Raw genomic sequence first — 14,576 nt, 5'->3', positions numbered from 1 at the left:
CTTCTGGAGGATAGATTATTTATGTTATTTCCATTCAACCCCCCACTCCCTATTTTTCACTGATCGAATTGGGGATCACATTCGTAACATAGCTTTTCCGATGCCACACAGCTAATAAGTTATGTAGCTGGGATTTGATACCAAATCTGACTCCAAAGCCCATATTTATTCCATTACAGTTTATATACTGGTGACAGATATTTGAAAAATTGATAAAATATTTAATTTATTATGAGTATTTTATTAGAGATTTTTGGAAGTGCTATGAAAGCATAGAGGTGGGAATTTTCAGTTATTTGCTGGGTGAGGGTAGAGGGAGTATCAGCTAAATCTTTACAGAGGAATGCTGTTTGGTGTGAGACTGGAAGATTAGACATATGTTGTCTCAGGAGCACAAGGGGTAGGGTGGGTGAGCATTTCACACAGAGGGACTGCATCCTTAAAAGCAGAGAGGCTTGCTCACTTTTGTATCCCGTGTACTTAGTGTAACGCAATAGGAACTCAAACGGTGAAGGAATGGTCATACAGTTTTGTCTTTCCCCGAGGGAATCTATTTACGTAAACCTTTACTTAACGAGCGGGTGTGTAGCTGGCATAGGGAGGTGAAGTAGGAGCTGGTTAGATAGTAGTAAGACCAGATTGCTGGAAGAGTGTGTATTCTTCTGCTTCTCGTTTTCTTGATTAGGCTTTTTCTTGGACGACTACTGTGGTACAGAATAGTACAGTGGATATCCTCTACCAAATAAAGAGATTTTCATATGTACTAGTGGAAAGAAGAGGGCTCTCTATAAAATCAGTTAGGAGTTTTTTTTTTTTCCCCCTAAGAGAGAGAGATGTGCCCCTCCCAGGGGGAGAGGGAGAGGGAGGGGGAGGATCTTAAGTAGGCTCCACACCCAGCACGTGAGCCTGATGCAGAGCTCGATCTCACAACCCTGACACCATGACTTGAGCTGAAATCAAGAATGGGATGCTAAACCGACTGAGACACCCAGGCGCTCCAGTGAGGACATATATTTTAAGCACATACTCTGGGCTAAGAATTTTGTGAGGTGCTAGGGATACAAAGATTAAAAGACAGTCTTTTTAAACTCTTTAGACTCACGCTGTGGTGTCCACTTGATCCACTTCCCTGAACTTCTCCTTTTCCCCTAACAGAGTTGACAGTGGCCTCTTTTGTTCATCACTGTACCGTGCAGGTACTTCTGTTTTTTGATTTACTGATTAATCCAAGTAATACTGTGTGCCTTCTACCTGCTAGACACTGTTCCTGAAGCTGTCCTTCTCATTTGGGAGATCGCAGACACACAGGTCGGTAGTTTTAGGTAGTGATGAGTGCTTTGAAGAAAAAGAAAACAGGAAGATACAGAGTGGTCAGGGTAGGCCTTGGTGAAGGCTATAACACTGAGAAGAGGAGCGACAGAGTGGCAGCAGAACAATGCCTTCCCCCGCAGGCGTGTGGGGGAAGACGTGTGTGTGGAGGGAACAGATTCCATGCCGAGTTCCTGAGGCAAGACTCCCTTGGTGGCCTAGAGATGCAGCAGGGAGGCCAGCCTGGGTGCCATGCACTGAGGGTTTGTGCTGGGGCTGACGCCAGTTGATGTAAGATGCTGGTGCTGGGGGAGGGCCGTGGGTCTTGGATTTGGATTTTATTCCTGACTATATTGGGAAGCCATTGGGAGATTTTAGGTAAGAGTTTTGGGATTTTGGATTTTATTCTTAAATCCACTGGGGAGTCACTGGAAGTTTTTGAGTGGGCACAGGTATGGTATGATTTCTGTTTAAGGAAGGACCATTCGGGCTTCTTTGAATGCTTTGAGAGGACAGTAGGAAGCCATGACTGGAAACAGGCACTGGTCTTGTCAAGAGATGAGGCTGCTTGGACTGGTGTGAGACCCATGGAAGCGGGCGACATGGCTGGGTTTAGTATGTATTTAAGAGTGTAGTTAGTAGACATCATGGATGTGGGATGTGAAAGAAAAGTGAAGGACAACTCAAAGTTTTTTTGGTCTGAGAAATGAATAAATTACGTGTTATGTACTGAGAAAGGAAGAAGCAGGTTTGGAGAGTTGTAAGAACGAAGGGTTCCATTTTTAGCATGCTTTACTGGTTTCCTCTGTATTTCCCTTGATATTGTGAACTTCTTGATTGCAGGAACTGGGTTTTATGGTCTTTGTTTAATCAGCCCCCAGGACATGATTTGGCAAATCACAGGAACTCAACACATAATTGTTGACTGCGTATATTAATACATGCGTAATGCTATATTAGAGATGAAAAACATTTTTTTTAAATCTTAGCATGAGAAGAGTTAATATTTCCACTCAATTAAAAATGAAAACAGGGCGCCTGGGTGGCTCAGTTGGTTAAGCAACTGCCTTCGGCTCAGGTCAGGATCCTGGAGTCCCGGGATCGAGTCCCGCATCGGGCTCCCTGCTCGGCAGAGAGTCTGCTTCTCCCTCTGACCTTCTCCCCTCTCATGCTCTCTCTATCTCATTCTCTCTCTCAAATAAATAAATAAAATCTTAAAAAAAAAAACAAATGAAAAATTAAGTGTGTTATTTATTATTGATTATTGCTAATTGGACTTCTACTTTGTAGGTGGCACATTTTTACAATTCTATTGATCAACAAATGATTCAAAGTCAGAGACCAATGATGCTACAGTCTGCATTAGCATTTGAACAGATAATTAAGGTAAATGGACTTTTTGTGTTGTTAGAATTAGAATTTACATGTGAGGTATTTCTTTTTTTAGTTTTTTAGTATACCCTTCCACTTAACGTTGATCTAAGGCTTTATTTTGTTTCCCAGTGACTTCCTTCACTCTTAACAAGTAACATTTTTCCAACTGTAGATTTAAATGGTTAGTGTTTCACATATTAAGGTGCTGAGTTTGATCATTTGATTTCATATTTTATAGTATACAGTTGTTGTGCTATTATATTTACTTATTTGCTGAAGCGTGAGGTCCTTATATACCAGAGTCTTGAGTGCTTTTCCATCATCTCCTGATTTTATAATTTGGTATTTATTTATTTTTTTATTTATGTGGCCGTATCTAACCCATTTGGCATTAGAAAAACCTACAATAGTTTTTAAACTGTTACTATGTGACTGGTGGCTTTTTGAAATCTACATTTTTTGTCTTAAACATAAAATTTTAAAAAAATAAGTAGAAGAGGAATATACCCTTTTCTTCTTGTTCTTTTTAAAGTGGATTGCTAGTTGTGATCTTCCTCAAGACTACCCCCAGGTTCTGGGATTTTCTAGGAGGACTGATAGGATTCAGGGTATAGTTGTCCCCACAGCTGATTTATTATGATCTGTTACAGCAAGAGGATGCAGAGCAGAGTCAGCACAGGGAAAGGTAAATGAGGGTGAGGTCTTGGGGAAACCAGGCGCAAGCTCTCAAGAGTCCCTCCCAGTGGAGTCACACAGGGCATTCTTCACCACCCCTCCCCCAAGCCCCCAGCAACAAGCCGTCATAAGTGTGAAATGGTGTCTTACTGGGAAGACCATTAGCAACTCGGCGCCCAGGCGTTTACTGGGATCTAGACACGGAGGCGTCTTCTGCCTAACATGTACTAAAATTCCAGGTTCCCAGGAGGGGATCCAGTGTTGAGTGTAAACCATGTTGTTTCGGTGCAGCGAGCCAGTCGTAAACGTGGGCGGCGGGGGAGCTCCTAGGTGCGGGGGTCAGGTGCCAGCTAAGGGTCTGTGTTGGTAGCAGGCCTTTGGAGGGATAGCATGTAGACCTGCTCCGCTGACTCTTCTGCACACCAGGTCTCAGGCTGAACGTTTCCGACAAGGCACATAACTCATAAATTTTATTAAAAATATGTTTTTTATTGCCAAAGCTCAATACGAGTTTATAATGGAAAGTAAAAAAAAAAAAAACATTGACAAACAGAAAAAAAAATTGTTTTAAAATTGTACCACCAAGGGATGGCCATTGTTAATAGTCTGGTATATACCCTTAAACTTTTTTTCTGGGCATATTTACAAGGGCAGTTTTGGAAGTGGGATAAGATTTTATTATTTTCCACCTAATAGGTAGTGTTTAATTGTGTACTTTCGGAACTCTTTCTTCTCTAATCAGTGGCATCTGTTGATACTTCTGTGAGAGATTGGGTTGTGAGAAGTAAATAATTGCATTTAGCATCTGTTAAATGAGACTGAAGAGTAGATAGAAACTAAGAAGGACAAAGAACATGGAGGTTCTTCCTGGTCCCCTGGCCACTCACTGCATTGGAGAGCAGGGCCTCTAGTTTAACTAATTTCACAATGTCTAGTAATAACAGCAGGAAGTTGCGTGTGGTAATTACTAGGCAAATGCTTTTTCAGCTGATCCACAGAGGATTCTGTTGGATTTGTTATCCTTGTTAGTTTCATACATTTTTCAGCTATTGAGTGAGGGTCTCCTGCATCCCGCTCTAGTTTTTATGTATTTGTCCTAAGTGTGTAGTATCTTCTACACTCACTTCATCGAATAGGATTTAAGAAATTCACGAGAAGAAGGATACTTTATTTTCCTCATCCCTGTGTTTTCCTTTGCTTTTTGAAGTTCTTCTGAGAGGACTGCCTTTGGCCAGGCTTTAAGAGCACGTTTGCTGGAGACAAATTCTCCTGGTTTTCCTTTTCTGAGAATGTTTTTATTCCCCCTCTTTCCTGAAGGATGTTTCACCAGGTACAAAATTCATGGTTGGCAGGTCCTTCAACACTTGAAGAATGTGGTTCCATGTGTTCCTGGCTTCGTGGTCTTAGCTGGGGATTCACTGCGGGTTGAGTTGGTGGTCCCTTCTGTGTAGCGCATTGTTTCTCTCTGAAAAAGTGAACTGTAGCGTGAGGACTGGACTGGGTGAGTGTGTGTGCTCGGTGTTCTGCTGGGCCTTGCAGGTACCACGCCGATGATGGTGAAGCATGGCCTTGCGCTGCCTCTGACGAGGGGAGCAGGACCTCAGTGTCCCCTCTGGCCTCGCCGGCAGCTCGCAGTGCCCTGTCGCCCCTCAGTTCCTTCCTGAGCCCTGTTAATATGGCTGCGAGGAAGCACGGGGCTGGCTTGCGGCTCTTCTGCAGCAGATGGGGGCGGGGGGGGGGTGGCGGTGAGGCCCCGCTGGCTCTTCAGCCCCACCAGTGTTACCTTGGCGGGGGACTTGGAGCACGGCCTGCTTTGGACAAGCAATGGATGGAAGGTTGGCTCTCTGCAGAGCGGTGGTTTTTCTATCCATGTTTGGCCACAGTAGGGCGGGTTTGCTAAAAAGGTTTTCTTTTGTTAGGCCACTGTTTTCCTAGTCCATTGGCTAGAGGGAACAGGCTTCTTCTGTAGCTGTGTGTGTGTGTTCATTCCTGGAGGTAGCTCCAGGGTGGAGGCTTGTCCCCTGGCCCGTCCTGCATATTTGGCAGACAGTAAGGAAGCGTGTGGCTGTGTTTGCTCAGTTCCCCAGGCCTCCAGGTTGTCTGTCTCCTTCGGCTCCTGTGTGTGTGTGTGTGTGTGTGTGTGTGTGTGTGTGGTGGTGTCATCTAGGGTTGTTTCACTCTAAGAGGAGAACTTGGAAAGGATGGGGCTATTCAATTTTGCTAGACTGCCTTACCATTTATAAAAAGGAAAAATTACTATATGCTTTTTTATTGCAGATCAGTGTTAGGGATAACTGGACTTAAGATGTCTGTTGAGTCTTTAGGAAATGAGAAATGCATTGAAATGCTAAATGATGTTTGTTGTACCTTAGCATTCAAAAGCAGGAAGTGGGGGAAAGTCACAGATTACTTGGGATAATCCTAAAGAATTAGAAGGCTACATCCAAAAACTCCAAAATGCTGCTCAGCGACTTGCCACCGAAAACAGAAAACTGAGAAAATGGCACACTACGTTTTGTGAGAAGGTATGTCTTATTTATAGTGTTGCATAGGCTATGACTAGTATTATTTAAGTGATAATTGGGATATGATCTTAAATACGTTTTATTTTAAGTCTAATTTCCTAACCGATTTAAAGTTGCAGAAATAGCACGGAGTTCACACTTGCCCTTCGACCCCTCTGTTGTTAGCAACTTGTATCACCGTAGTGCGTTTATCAAAACTGGGAAGGATGGCTTTGAATTTTCCAGCTTCCTCGCCCGTGTCCTTTTCAGGCTCCTGCCTTGCACTGAGTCCCAGACGCTCTGCAGGCCCCTCCTCCTCAGGCTTTCCTTGGTTTCATGACCTTGATATTGTAGTTGTTTGTGGACTGCCTCTCCGTGTTTTCTTATCAGATTGGGGTGATGCAGTTTTGACAGAAATCTTACGGTGGTGCTGTTTTGTCTTTGTCAGGGTGCCAGTCAGGTCTTCGTGTGTCTTATTATAGGTTGAGCTAACTTGATCACTTGGTTAAGGTGCTGTCTGTCAGGTTTTTCCACTGAAAAGTTACTCTTCTTCCAGGGATACTATGAGACTATTATGCTTTAATTTTTGACAGGTGGTAGTTCTTATGAATATTGATCTGCTTCGGCAGCAACAGCGTTGGAAAGATGGATTACAAGAATTGAGAACTGGATTAGCCAGTGTAGAAGCTCAGGTGAAGTATGCTTTACTTGGTGTCTACACTTCGAGTATCACCTTTCCAGAATGTGAATCTGTAAATTGATGAAAAAACTTTAATGAATTCCTAATTTAGAATTCTACTGAATTACATGCAAAGACCACAAATTGGCAATAGATAAAAAAAAAGTTTCCATTTGTCTTATGAAATGTCAAATTTCTCAGTTCAGACTCTGTATTTTCTCTGACTTGGTGCTTAAATTTTATCATTCCTTAGTTTGCTTTTAGGTGATCGTGACATCCATAGAACACAAAGCTGAGTTTAGGCAAGAAGCCTAATAATTGAAATAGCTCTTTAAGTATGTTTTCCCTTTTTTTGGGTAAAATTTCAGTTCTATGCACATCTTGATATGAGATGATGTGTATGAGAGTGGTTAGCACAGAGCCCGCTGCGTGGTGGGTGGTAGTGGGATCCTAGCTGAGTATGAGTTTGGTGTCCCGCATAAGTACATGCATTTTTCAGTTCTCAGATCTTGAAGAAAAAACAAAAATTAAAGTATTAGAATCAAGATACTTATGGTTATATGGAGGCAAAAGAGTGTGTAAACTGTCCTGAGCATCCTCATATTTTAAATTTATCATTTTCTTAAAAATGTGCAATGGAGTGGAAAGGGAAGAGAAGAGCTGTATTTGATGGGAATTTTAGCAAGAGGACCAAGAAGTTCATAAAATAAGCCAGCTTCTGTTACTGTATTTTTTTTAGCATCATAAAATACAGTCCCCATGTAAAATCCACTTGGCATTAAGTCAATGTGTCCAGTTTTGCGGAGCTTTAGTGTAGTATTGAGGAGCCGAGAGACGTCCACGTCTGACTCCGTGAACTGCCTCACCACGCGTAGCAGCCACGGAGTTGCGTGCTGGAAGACGTTGAGATTGAGGGGTTTGGTTTGGTTTTTGCTTATAATTTTATTTTGTGATATAAACTTTAAATGGAAACTGCCTTCTACTACCTGGTTTTTAAGTAAAAGCTGTGGCTAAACCTTGTCAGGGGTTCCAGGCGAGTGACATGATTGCGTGGAGGCAGCACCTGAACCACCAGCTGTACAAAGCTCTGGAGCATCAGTACCAGGTGGGCCTGGAGGCTCTCAGCGAGCACCTGCCCGAGATCCGCGTGGACCTGACCTACAAGTAAGGGCGAGGCCCGGGTTCGTTCGCGGTCTGCGGTGTTCTGATACCTCTACTTCAAAGTTATTTACTTGTTTTTAGACAGGGACGGTTACAGTTCAGGCCTCCTTTTGAAGAAATCCGGGCTAAATATTACAGAGAAATGAAGAGGTTCATCGGCATTCCCAATCAGTTTAAGGGAGTGGGTGAGGCCGGCGATGAGTCTATTTTTTCTGTTATGATTGATAGAAATGCAAGTGGATTTTTGACTATTTTCAGCAAAGCTGAAGATCTGTTTAGGAGATTATCAGCTGTTTTACAACAACATAAGGTATGGAACATGTAATTTTCTGTTATTGTAACATTTCATCTGGTTGATTGAATCAGTATTAAATGTGCGATCTACAGTTTATCTTGTGTGTCGTAATATAAAAATACGGCAAGGCAGAGAGTCAGAGTTGAGGATTCGTATACAACCTACGTTTATACCACAGATGAGAAAAAAGTTATACTAAGATTTTTTTTGTCTTTGACTATTTGCAAATTGAGAAACTAGGTGTTGCATCAACATGGAATGGGACAGGATTCTGTCATGTCAATTTTAATTCCTCCTAGGAAAATATATCCTTTTCTTCATGCTTTGGATCGAGAGCAAAGCTTCGAGTGAAGCAATGTCATTAAGATGATGTAACTTTTGACTTTTGTTTGAGTGAATCCTACCAGCCCTCCAGAGATACTCCCCAGCTGCATTCCTTGCTCATTCACCGTTTGTGTTGCTCCCGAGACGGATGACTGAGAATTCAACCAGTTTCTTAACTGCCTTTGTGATGCTTCTTCTATAGTTTAGGTTTCTAGAATTGACTGGATCTGGATACTTTCAGATTTGGAGTGTTGGCTTTGCCAAAGTGAGTCTGTGTATACATCAAATTTGAGAAGAGAATCTTAAAAAAAGGGTTTTTGTGATCTCTTAAGAAAAGCTTTATGATCCCAGTACTTTTTTATATTAGTTTTTTCCCTCTGTTCATTCTTTAGGCTCTGCAGTAACGCCTTTATTTGCATACTTAAGTTGAAATTTACATGAATACCTTACATTTGTCCCTTTTTATCAGTGTTAGTAGTTGGACCCTAAGCTTTTAAATGTTAATATATTAGTACAGTTTCTTTACTAATAATGTTTTTCATTCTTTAAATAGGAATGGATTGTAATTGGGCAAGTTGATATGGAAGCTCTAGTGGAAAAGCATCTTTCTACCGTCCATGATTGGGAGAGAAATTTTAAAGCACTGAAAATAAAAGGGAAAGAAGTAGAGCGACTTCCAAGGTATTGGAAGTTAGAGTTGTATTTATATACCGTAACAGTTTCCACTACGAGATGAGAAGGGTACTCCTCCCTTGGTGGTGTCAAAGTCTGGTCACCTTCTTACCTCCTTTAAAGCTCAGCTATGACACTTGAGTATCATCAGAGTAGGATGTTGCTGAGACTAAAGAAAGTTTTTTCTAGAGGTTCTGCTGGCTGGGACCTAGCTGGATAGAGTAGACTGGGGGAGAGGCTTGTACGCAGACTCGGCATGTAGCTCCCACATCTGACTCTGGTTTGGTGTTGCTCTGCTTCCTTTCGGAACGCCCTGGCAGTCCCCCAGCATGGTGCTGCATCTGGGTGTTGCCCTTAACTGTGCAGGAGGCCCTCTGCGGGGCACGTCCTACCCAGCCGCTCAAGAAGGTAGCTCTCCCATCACTGTCTGCAATTCACATCCCTGGAACCACTCTCTGCAGTAAGCTCTATGAGAGGCCTGTTTAATTGTGCGTATAGTACCTATAAAGGATAATACCACTTTTACTAATTCATTTGCTCATTCTTTTATTAAATATTTGGTGAGCATGTGTAATATGCAAACCTTGTCCTGTGGGAATATAAAGTTGCTTTATACGCTAGACCGAGAACCTCAAGTTGCTTACTCTCTGGTAGTGCACGGAGACATGACTGAGTACGTCCACACGGGGGTTAAGGGAGTGGGCTCTGGAGTGAGATGGCTTGTACCAGCTCCAGGAGCTGGACAGCCATTGAGAGCCTGTGAACCTCAGTGTCCTCAGCTTTAGCATAGTTACAGCTGTAGTATTTATCCTAAAAGGTTTTGAGAATTCAGTGAGTAATTTGCATACAAAATTAATATTTTGTACAGATGAAGTTCTCAGTTAATGTTAGTTACTGTTAATTGTTATTATTAATACCGGGTGGAATAATCTGTTCAATCCATTTTATTTTTTTATTTTTTTAAAAGATTTTATTTATTTGACAGAGACAGCGAGACAGGGAACACAAGCAGGGGGAGAGGGAGAGGGAGAAGCAGGCTTCCCGCGGAACAGGGAGCCCAATGCAGGGCTCGATCCCAGGACCCCGGGATCATGACCTGAGTTGAAGGCAGACGCTTAACAACTGAGCCACCCAGGCGCCCCTGTTCAATCCATTTTAGAGATTGAACTGAAGACTGTGGAGATGTACAGGATGATGACATCCCATCCAGTTGGGGGCAAAATTTGGGAAAGTTTTCTTAAGATAGAAATCCTTGAACTAGAATTTTTTTTTTTTTTTTAAGATTTTATTTATTTATCTGACAGAGACACAGCAAGAGAGGGAACGCAAGGCGACTGGGTGGCTCAGTCATTAAGCGTCTGCCTTCAGCTCAGGTCATGATCCCGGGGTCCTGGGATCGAGCCCCGTATCGGACTCCCTGCTCAGCGGGAAGCCTGCTTCTCCCTCTCCCACTCCCCCTGCTTGTGTTCCTGCTCTCGCTATCTTTCTCTCTGTCAAATAAATAAATAAAATCTTAAAAAAAAAAAAAAGGGAACGCAAGCAGGGGGAGTGGGAGAGGGAGAAGCAGGCTTCCCGCAGAGCAAGTAGCCCGATGCGGGGCTCGATCCCAGGACCCCGGGATCATGACCTGAGCCGAAGGCAGCTGCTTAACCAACTGAGCCACCCAGGCGCCCCTTGAACTAGAATTTTGACAGCTAGGAGTGAGAATTGAAGGTTCGAGCAGAGATTTCCAGGAGAGGGATTTATATGCTGAAAATAAGAATTTGGTTAATTGAGAATTTGATGAATAAATGTTTTATTAGGAGCTAGAGGGGATGTTCCTGGAAAGGGTAATTAAGGAACAGATTTGGGAGAGTTTTCCATGCTAAGATAGGGAATTTGGATTTTCTTCATATTAGAGTGTTTAGCTATTGAAGATTTCTAGACAGAACTGTGTCAGTATTTGTACATTAGGGATGTTAATCTGGAACTTATGAGTTGTATGGTGGAAGAAATAGATCATGGAGGACGAGAGGTTAGTCTGTCATTACCCAGAAGACCGCAATAATTAATTGAAGAAAGTTGTTGGTACTCAAAATGGGGAGGAGGAAATAGTATGAAATATTGTTAAATACCTTGAGGTATTATGAGGTCTTATCTCTGGGGAAGATGAGGGATGAGGAATAGAGAAGGGACAAATGACTTGTGAGCTTGAGCTGAGATGATTTAGAGAATGACATGCTATTAATACTGGATTGTAATGTTTGTGTTTGAGGTTCTCTTCCCTGTCGGGTACTCTCTGAATCCAGGCTTGCTCATTCTGTTTGCCTGCTCACAGACCTCTGCCTTTTTCAGTACAATTTGTCTGTCCTTCAGTGTAGACAGCTTTCCTAGTCTGCCCGCCAAAGCTAAATAAAACAAAAAGAATGCCTGTCCTGCATTCCCTTTTCCAGTTTGCTATTTCTTGCTAATAAATTAACATGAGTTCATGTAAGCTCAAATACGCATTTACACACACACAGATAGTATTTCATGGGGACTTCTTAGAAATATGCTATGAGATTAGGAAAGTGATATTGTCATGTTGTATTTCGGATGCAATAGGAAGGATATGGTTTTGGGCTAGGCTGTCTAGGGCCATGCCATCCTGTCTGTGGCTGAAGGGACCCTCATTTTCATGTTACCAGTATTTTCAAGTGAAAGGTGAATTCAGTCTGTCCATGGGATTCTGTAGTCCGTGAGTACAACTCTGCTGCACTCAGACCACTTGATGTTAATTCATTAGCAAACTATGATATAATTAATTTCTCAGGTTTATTAAAATCATTTCTTATCAGGTATTAGAAATCTTGACATTTTATGTGTCACCGTTTCAGTAATTATATACAATTTCATGTATTAAGCAAATTGGCTCTTTTGTTTTGCTGGTGAAGACCTGGAGTTTAAACCTTTGCAGTTAGTGGGTGATAGAGAATAAATAAAGCTTTAAGGGAAAGTTATGTTTTTATAATAGAAGTGAGTATTTAGCTCATGTAATTTGCCGTCTGAAGTGTCACCTGGCTCTGTGTTTCAAAAAGGATGAGAAGCTTCCTAAGTAATCTTTGTGACATAATCTCCAGCCTTCTCTTAACTTTGCATAGTTTAAGATAAATATGAAGTTTCCTCAGATGAACAAGTCTGGTTCCACTTCTCTTTACGTAGAACATTACAGTTTGTGTGAAGGATACCGTGCAGTTAGCGTTCTTTTTTTTCCAATCATTAAAACAGTACATTTGCTTTATAAATTTTTTAAAATATAGAAATTGCTCTGAATATTTGATGTTTTAGATATATTAGTACATAAAAAATTTGGGTTTTACTGTATCTTGTTATTTAACACTAGTCTTCAGTATTTTGTCTTGTTATTACCTAGTCCTCAAAAAACTTGATTTTTAATTGTATGGATATATAATAATCTAGCCATTTTTGTATTTAACTTGTTTCTAATTTTTCACTATTATAATTGATGCTTTGAAGAAGATACTTGTGTATATTTCTTGGAATATGCTCTGGAAATTTCCTTAGGATAAATTCTAAAGGTGAAGTTAATTAAGACAAAGAATATGCCTATTTTAAAATTACTTGATATATGGGTAAATTGCTCCTCACAAAAGTGCATGGTTTTATACTCTGACCAGCAGTTCTGAGAGTTCTGTTTCCCCACACAATTGAAGATATGAATTAACAATTCATTACATTTTTGTTAATTTGATCGGTATTAAATGATATCTTACTGTTTTATTGTCTTAGTGCCTTAATAATCTATATTCCCCTTCTGTTTTTGTTTTCTTTCCCTTATCATTATTGTTTGTATTTGCAGAATAGTGAATTCATGTTATATTCAAATAAGTACATTACAATTACACACTGTGACAAATTAAAGGGCTTGTAAATATTTAAATATATTCATGTGAGACTCTTAAAAAACTATTATTATAACAAAATGATTGTTTAATGAAAACTTCGTAATAGTATGTGGAAAGCATTTTTACTAAATGAAATCTAAATGTGCTTAAAGATCACAATAATACTTTCTGATTTACATTTTGAAATGTGTGATAAAATCGTTATAACAAGATTCTTTTCCTCTAATAAGTCTTTTTCATGTCAAAGTATGTCCATTGGCATTTTTCAGTGTGGTCAAGGTAGATTGTTTAAATATTAATTGTAACCCTGTGAAGACTGTGATTGATGATCTCATCCAGAAGTTATTTGATACGCTTGTTCTTTCTTTGAAGAAGTCCATCCAGGGTAAAGATACTCTTTAATTTTTATTTTAACTTAATTTTATACATAAAGGCATATACTTTGATAATTAGAAATGTAAATCCCAGTGATGATTAAAATCAACCAACCTAGAAAGTATTATGAAATGAAGTGTTCTTAAAATGATAATTTTAATGAAGTAGGAAAGTCCATATCCAACTCTTAAGAGGTCTAAAAATGGAAGGCATTTTTACTATTTGCCATATGCGCAAGTATCAGTTTGTTGTATATGTTACTGAGAAAGGTAGTAATTCTGCTAGAATGTAGTCCTTCTTTCAAATTACTACCGTTTTCCAAAATCCCGCATTGTTTCTTTTTCCATTAAACTGAGACGTGTTAACAAATTATCTAAAAGACTGGAAAAGTTACCAATTTTGAGCAAAATTTACTAATAATGAGTACATTTTAACTTCCTCAAAATTTTGAGGTATAATGTGAAGCAGCTAAACATCCATGACGAGAAATTTCTTTGCTCATTCTGTATTTTAAAATTTCGTTGTATGAGCAAATAAAAATTTAAGATTTAATGTATGCTATGTAGTGATGACTTCTAACACTCTTTGATTTTAAAATGATGCAATGGAATATTTTTGGTGATAATAACATTCTGTTTCAATGTCACTTACTCAGCTCACCTACATGAAATTGATACGTTTGTTACTGAGGCTATGGAAGTTTTAACAGTTATGCCCCAGTCTGTGGAGGAGATCGGCGATGCAAATTTACAGTATAGTAAGCTACAAGAACGGAAACCAGAGGTGAGGATTGCAAAGTAAAGTTATCAGTTTATTTGTACTGTACTGGAGATGTTTTTTTTTTTAATTTTATTTTATTATGTCATGTTAATCACCATATATTACATCATTAGTTTTTGATGTAGTGTTCCATGATTCATTGTTGAGATGTTTCAATTAGGTAATATTATGTGACTATTTAGAAATATCATATGATTTCAGTATTGTAAGAGAGTCTGTATTATCTGGTCCAGTTGGTCAGCTCATGATTGGACTCTTGGTGGTACGTTGGTGCGGTGAGACAGTGACAGTCCTACTTATTACTGTCTTCAGGAGTACTCACAGTCTGTTTTATGATGTGCCGTGTTAGAATCAGACTTTCCTTAAATAATTCATGCTGTTACTTCCAGGGTTGTAACTTTAGGATGCTGGAGTGTGAGGTTAGAGCTGAATTTAGGACTATACACACACACACACACACGCACACACACACCCACACGCACACCCCCCCCCCCCCCCACACACAATGCACATACACACTCACATATAGAGTGATGATATTATGG

At 40.3% G+C, this 14,576-nt stretch overlaps 1 protein-coding gene across 1 annotated transcript in view; it reads left to right on the top strand.

Moving 5' to 3' along the window:
• The window catches only part of DYNC2H1 (dynein cytoplasmic 2 heavy chain 1), a 146,964-nt gene that overhangs the window by 17,343 nt on the left and 115,045 nt on the right, over positions 1–14,576 (top strand). Inside the window, 8 exon segments of the mRNA XM_064583827.1 lie at positions 2,599–2,694; positions 5,730–5,882; positions 6,455–6,553; positions 7,565–7,704; positions 7,783–8,011; positions 8,874–9,001; positions 13,146–13,261; positions 13,907–14,053. Coding sequence (XP_064439897.1) covers positions 2,599–2,694; positions 5,730–5,882; positions 6,455–6,553; positions 7,565–7,704; positions 7,783–8,011; positions 8,874–9,001; positions 13,146–13,261; positions 13,907–14,053 — 1,108 coding nt within the window.

Source organism: Mirounga angustirostris, unplaced genomic scaffold (genome assembly GCF_029215605.1).
Source record: "Mirounga angustirostris isolate CCGP_5_RB_7025 unplaced genomic scaffold, mMirAng1.0.hap1 SCAF_32, whole genome shotgun sequence".
In the NCBI taxonomy this organism is placed as follows: domain Eukaryota; kingdom Metazoa; phylum Chordata; class Mammalia; order Carnivora; family Phocidae; genus Mirounga; species Mirounga angustirostris.
Note: the sequence above shows the minus strand (reverse complement) of the source record. Positions and strands in the feature narration are given on the sequence as shown.